Consider the following 7,046-nt stretch of genomic DNA (forward strand, 5'->3'; position numbering starts at 1 on the left):
CCTACCATTCACTAACCTGGAACTCGATCTTTGCGAGTTTGTTGTTCTCAACATGTCAAAGATGCACGCTACAAAAACGTGTTTCCTTTAATCCTACAGTCCTGACTGAATATCACCTAGTTATTAGTGGATAATGAAACCATAATGTTACAGTAAACACACATGCACTGTCGCATCGAAAGCAAGTCAAACATTGCTAACCGCCATTTTTTTCTGCGAACCGGCCACAATCGGCATTGTCAAGGAAAAGATAAACTCGAGGAATATTTCGAATAAAACAAAGAGCAATACAGCATTAAAAAGGCGACTGACAACTTGTTTGGGTGACTTAATAATAATTTTTGTTAAATAGTGATCAAAAGGAACAATAATCCACTATGATAAAGAAGAAGATGATCTGAATTATCGGAAGAACCTATCGAGTCTACCCTATACCCTTGCTAGCGACGGAGTCATTTAAAAATGGTGTGTTTCGAAGTTCGGTTGCTGTCCGAGTTGGTGCGACAGTTATATTTCTGTCATTTACGACCTTATGGTCTTTATTGTTACCGCATAAAAAGGTGATATCAAATCAGAAGTGCTTTAAAATCACAGTTTGCGTTCTGTACAGCTTTCACACTTTGAAAGCAAGGGCCAACAGGGCCGAGTACCAAATTTGTGAATGTAACTATTCAGAACGGTTAATGTGGAGGCTAAGCTGAAAATGTGGACGTCCAATCCCAGAAATGTGATATGTTCTACCAGTGTGATATCTTTTACTGGCGTGATATGTTCTACCAGTGTGATATCTTTTACAAGTGTGATATGTTATACCAATGTAATATGTCCTACCAATGTGATATGTTCTACCAATGTGATATGTTCTACCAATGTGATATATTCTACAAATGTAATATGTTTTACCAATGTGATATGTGCTACCAATGTGATATGTTCAGCCAATGTGATATGTTCTACCAGTGTGATATGTTCTACCGATGTGATATGTTCAGCCAATGTGATATGTTCTACCAGTGTGGTGTGTTTTACCTTTGTGATATCTTCTACCAATGTGATATGTTCAGCTTGAGGAGAAGTCTCGGAAACTCCCTAGCATTCTAACGTTAAAGTTATACCGTTTAGGCCTCCCAGCGGGTAGTCCAGTAAGCTGCTAGCGACCAAACATAACAACTTCCCGAGCAGAGCTGGCTACAGTCCACAATTAATGCTTCCCAGTCAGGAAGCCTGGTATATATAGATATATTTTCTTTTGCTCCCTTGGGGTACATTCTTCGTTTTTTCTGCTTTTTAAGTGGTATGAATTGGTAGCCTTCAAAGTGTTATTTTAGGAGTACATTTTCATGTTTTTTCACGAAATAACACCTAGTTATAAATTCCTGCTACTGAATAATTACACTGGTGGGAACTTTCTTGCGCGTGCGTCCATGTAACAGTGTAAGGAAAATGTTGAAGTCAACCATTTCTATGTCGGAGTCAACCATTTTCATGTCAGAGTCAACCATTTCTGTGTCGGAGTCAACCATTTCTGTGTCGTAGTCAACCATTTCTGTGCAGGAGAACCATTTTCATGTCGGAGTCAACTACATCTACATAAGTGCAGAAATTTAGCCAACTCACCCAAACACCCTCCGAAAGGAAAGTTCAATCGGTATCCATTGACACACTGGTTCAGACATGTGTATAATCCCACGGAATTCTGACACACCCTTAACCCACACGGAGCCTCATCGCACTCGTTTATATCTGAAGCGATGAAACATACAATACATTCATTGTACTATATCATACAACTTACAAAGTCACTGTAGCATTCTCTATATCTAGCCCATTATTCTATGGGTAAATCAGATCTCTGACCGTAACAATACCACATGCAGACAATTTACAATTTTGTGATAAATTTGCACAAAGATATTGTGAAAGGGAATGCTTGTATCCATAGTGGCTTTGTAAATAAGACATAATCTCCGTCATGAGTACATTTACTTTTAGTTACAAAAATAGGCGATAGGCCTACACACAGACTCACGAAAATGTTATGATCAGTCTGAGATATCACAAAATATACAGACAAGATATTATATGGTAGAAAATGTTTCACACGTTACATTCAAAGACCGCCTCTAATACCTAAACTGTTTCGTGTTGAAAATTTCTAGTGTTGTTCGCAAATCAATCATTCATTCATCCATCCATTCAATCAACTGGGCAGTATCAGATTGTGGTAGGCGTGTCGTTTTAATATCAGCACTTTGCCATTGTCCGAATCACATTTGTGTTGTCGGAACCCACATCATCCATCCATCCATCCATCCATCCAATCCATCCATCCATCCATCCATCCATCCATGCATCCAATCAACTGGGCAGTATCAGATTGTGGTAGACAGATCGTTTTGATATCAGCACTTTGACATTGTGGGAATCACATTGATGTTGTCGGCACCCACACCAAGAACTCATTCATTCATTCATTCATTCATTCATCCATCCATTCAATCAACTGTGCAGTATCAGATTGTGATAGACGGGTCGTTTCGATATCAGCACTTCTTCACAACATGGGCAGCAGGTCGTTGTACAGCAGCATGTGGCATTTGTCATTGTGCGAATCCCCCTTTATGTTGTCGGTGGCCACACCAAGGTCTCCCGGGGCAATATAAATCTTTCAGTGATCATCGCTGTAGTTTGCAGCTGTGAGTGTATTCATCTTTTGCCTTGTAATACCGCATCATAATCATCTAACAGAAGCACTCCACTTAATAAAGTAAAGAGCATTACGTCGTAAAGACATTAACTCTATTTCAATGCAGGGTGTGGTTATTTCGTTTGGATAGAAATCAATCCCATCTTTGTGCAGATGATTCTGTTATGGCAATGCCCACATACCTACATCTATATGTAAAGCAAACATGAAACCCCGATAATATCAGGCTAAGTTTTACATTTACCTTCACATTGGCTTCCGTTCCCATGGTAACCGTCTTTACAGGTACAGATGTAACTCCCAACAGTATTGTCACAGTCAGCATTAGCAGAACAGAGGTTATCACCATTACATTCGTCTACATCTAAAGAAAAAATCGACATATATTTGTTACTTACAATACGAAAATGTTATATTACTTCCATGTCCTAACCCTAAGAAGTTAAAATATCGTGATGGAGGCATTTGTATTACCAACAGAGGCGACCTGCAGCCCGGTCTATTAAGGCGACACTCGACGTCATACTCAGGGTAACACCTGTGCATTCGTGGCCTTCCAAACAGCCGTATACCACTGTTTGTCAGCGACGAGAATGTCACGTATTAGATGAACGACCGTGCTGGTGAAGCAGATCCAGATTTATGGTTCACCTTGTTGCCCACGATAACCACCCTGACGTATACAGCATTGCTAAAGTGTCGATTCCTTAACATCATTTACCTCGTGTCCCGGTAGAAATAACTACTGTGTGAGTTTTTTTGCTTTTGCAAGTAAGCTAATACACTAAACTGTAATCCCACCTTTCTTAGCTATTTAAAGCTCCGCACCTTCAACAGTATAATGGTTGGGGTGTCCATTGGAGGGACTCATTTGGCCGCTTGGACTCCACAAAAAGACACAGTATATGTACACACACCTAATGACTCCATCAGAACAGTCATCACTACAGCGGTAGATAACTCACCCACGGAGAGTGTGTACCCGACAGGTGGTCGTTAGGTAGTGAGTGTTCTTCATGAGACACAGTTTTGAAGCACAAAGTTGTTGTGCCCTAAACGCCATACGTGGTTCAATTTGAATAAAATGATGAATGAATGAGAACTGATGACACCCTGGCAATATTTTTGCCATATCGTGACGAGAATATAAAATAAGGCCATGAAACAGTTATGACCGACTTTCGACGTAAATATGAAAACATTCATATCCAAATATTCGCACGGTTTTAAAATTCAAAATAAACAACCAACATTTTAACATAGGGGGATCAAGTATCTATTCCTAATGAAATGGGCCAATGACTTTTCAAACATAATTACAGAATTGGCAGGGTTTACATAATTACAGAGTTGTCAGATAACTAATATACAGAGTCAGCCATAGCACAGACAATACAGTCAACCAGGTTATGTCTGATGTCATGTAACACACACCGGGAGCAATAGCAAACCGAAAATAAAATCGTCTGTTAAATGAGGATGTCAAATACCATTTGCTGAATCTGTTTGGTCGTTTTGTTTCTTGTACCCCACACATTGAACACTTAAAGGTCCCAATCACCCTCACAAAAAACGCCGAATACTCTTTGATTAAAAGTCTGTATAATGAATTTTAACTTTTGAAATATAGAATTTTATCCTTTGTTTGATAAATTGAGAAGAGCCTTAGCCTCGGCAGAAAAGTAAAGATGGGTATGGAAGATGAAGACAACGGACTTACTGCGCAAAAAACAGCTGAAGACACAAACTCCTTCTTTCCACCCACTAGTATATATACATTTATAATCCTGATAGTTAGCTTTAATCTCGGAAAATCTTATGAATTATAGGAGTAATTTGACTTCTTATGTTTACGTAGAGACATATTACCTTAGTTTTCTGAGAAAGCCGATGCATGAGTATAGACCCAGAAAAAGACAAATACATACAATCGTCGAAATTACAGAAACCTTGAGGCAGATCACTGATTAGTGCAGGCGAACTTTGTTTTACAACAGGATATACCCATTTTGTTCTATCGCAAGATGTGCAAATGTGTCAACAGAATAACCATTATTAAAAATAAGAAATGTTTGTTTGATTTGAAAGCAATGGTTTTTGTTTCAATTGGCGTGTCCTCCATTGATATTTTTGGGGTATACATTTGTGCGAATTCACATTTTTATACATCAGTACGTTCGTGCAAAATGACCATAATTTAATAATAACACTGCAATACAGCTAGAAATTGAAATATTAGGGATTTCTAGGCGGCAAATGTCGCATTTATGAAAATTAGGCTCAGCTACACTTCTTAGATTTTGGCAGACTTTGAGCAAGTCATTCTGGAAAATTCATCTTACAAAATGAATTGTGTTGCAATTTGTTTTGCTAAACCAATTTTCTTCTTATATTCACTGGACTAGTTGACAGACAAGACAGATATTTTGTGAAAGACAATTATTGGGGCTATTCTAAAATAGCAGCAAAAATTCGGTTGTGTTTGTTAGGAGCTGATCCATCTTTGGACAAGAATAGCCGTTCTAGGCTACAGCATATCAAGTATAGTAATTTCACAGCACTGTGTGGCTTGAGGCATTGCACATGTGTCAAACTACAGTTTTCACATTACATTGGCTGGTGTCATTTAGAAAGTGATTTTCAAGAAATAGTATTATAATCATAATTAAAATTGTACTTTCTGGACTAAGCACAGATTCCGATGTTGAAAATCGACCTGTTCTGTGAGCCGTTTCGTTGTGGAGCTATTGAAATGACGTCAAAGAGTCGGATTTTTTGGAGGGGGCCTGTTGGTTGAATGGTCTAGACGGTTGGCATGTATTGCTAGCCATTAGGTGTCTGAATCTGTGCTGGCTGATTCCAAAACCCGATTTTATATCAGCCAAGTTTAGTAGTGGAATCTGTGCTATATAAAGAGAGTTTAAATTTATACAGCAGAGATAATATTTTAATACCAACCAGATCGGTGTTTGAACATACCATTATACAACATATGCTTTACATTTCGTCACCGCAAAGGAGAATGGAAAATTTCGTAAACCACTTGTACTGGGTTGGGGTTTAATAGATTAATTAAATTTAAGCAATCAAGTAACTTTAAACAGGCTATGCTGTGGATCTGGGACAAAAAAGCCATACTGGCTAATCAAATAAAACAGCTAACACGTGCACAACCGAGATCGATATTTTGTGATAAGTAATTATTTGGTTGATCCTACCATAATAGCAAAAATTTCAGTCGGATTTGAGCTGATCGATGCTTAGCTTTCAAAAAATACAGAATACAGTAAACACACATGAACTGTCGCTTCGAAAGCAAGTCAAACATTGCTAACCGCCATTTTTTACAACGAAAAGGCCACAGTCGGCATCGTCAGAGAAAACATAAACTCGAGGAATATTTCAAATAAAACAAAAAGCATTACAGCATTAAAAAGGCGACTGACAACTTGTTTTGGTGACTTTTTTTGTTAAATTTTTGTTAAATAGTGATCAAAAGGAGCAATAACCCACTATGATAAAGAAGAAGATGATCTCAATGATCGGAGGAACCTATCGAGTCTACCCTATACCCTTGCTAGCGACGGAGTCATTTGAAAATGGCTTTTTCAAATTTCGGTAGATGTCGGAGTGGGTGCAACAGTTATATTTCTGGTAATTACGACGTTATGGTCGTTATTGTTACCACTTAAAAAAGTGATATCAATTCAGAAATTTAAAATCACAGTTTTCTTTCTGTACAGCTTTCACACTTTGAGAGCAAGGGCCAACAGGGCCGAGAACCAAGTTTGTGAATGTAACTATTCAGAGCGGTTAATGTGGAAGCTAAGCTGGGAATGGGGACGCTCAATCCCAGAAATGTGATATGTTCTACCAGTGTGATATCTTTTACAAGTGTGATATGTTCTACCAATGTGATATGTCCTAACACTGTGATATGCTCTACCAATGTAATATACTCTACCAATGTGATATGTCCTACCAATGTGATTTGCTCTACCAATGTGATATGTCCTACCAATGTGATATGTCCTGCCAATGTGATATGTCCTACCAATATGATATGTTCTACCATTGTTCTACCAATGTGATATGTCATGCCAATGTAATATGTTATACTAATGTGATATGTATTACCAATGTGATATGTTCTACCAATGTGACATGTCCTACCAATGCGATATGTCTCACCAGTGTGTTCTACCAATGTTCTACCAATGTGATATGTCCTGCCAATGTAATATGTTCTACCAATGTTCTACAAATGTGATATGTGCTACCAGGGTAATACTTTCTACCAATGTAATATGTTCTACCAATCTGATATGTTTTATCAATC

General features: G+C 38.2%; 1 protein-coding gene across 1 annotated transcript in view; it reads right to left on the bottom strand.

The window, feature by feature from the left end:
• The window catches only part of LOC135481045 (latent-transforming growth factor beta-binding protein 4-like), a 44,545-nt gene extending 40,896 nt beyond the window's left edge, over positions 1-3,649 (bottom strand). The window contains exons 1-3 of the mRNA XM_064760975.1: positions 3,625-3,649; positions 2,952-3,071; positions 1,618-1,743 (exon numbers count right to left, since the gene is read on the bottom strand). Of these exons, the coding sequence (XP_064617045.1) occupies positions 1,618-1,743; positions 2,952-3,071; positions 3,625-3,649 (271 nt within the window). The remainder of the gene's footprint in view (positions 1-1,617; positions 1,744-2,951; positions 3,072-3,624) is intronic.
• Positions 3,650-7,046: the final 3,397 nt, after the last annotated feature.

Source organism: Liolophura sinensis, chromosome 13 (genome assembly GCF_032854445.1).
Source record: "Liolophura sinensis isolate JHLJ2023 chromosome 13, CUHK_Ljap_v2, whole genome shotgun sequence".
NCBI lineage: Eukaryota > Metazoa > Mollusca > Polyplacophora > Chitonida > Chitonidae > Liolophura > Liolophura sinensis.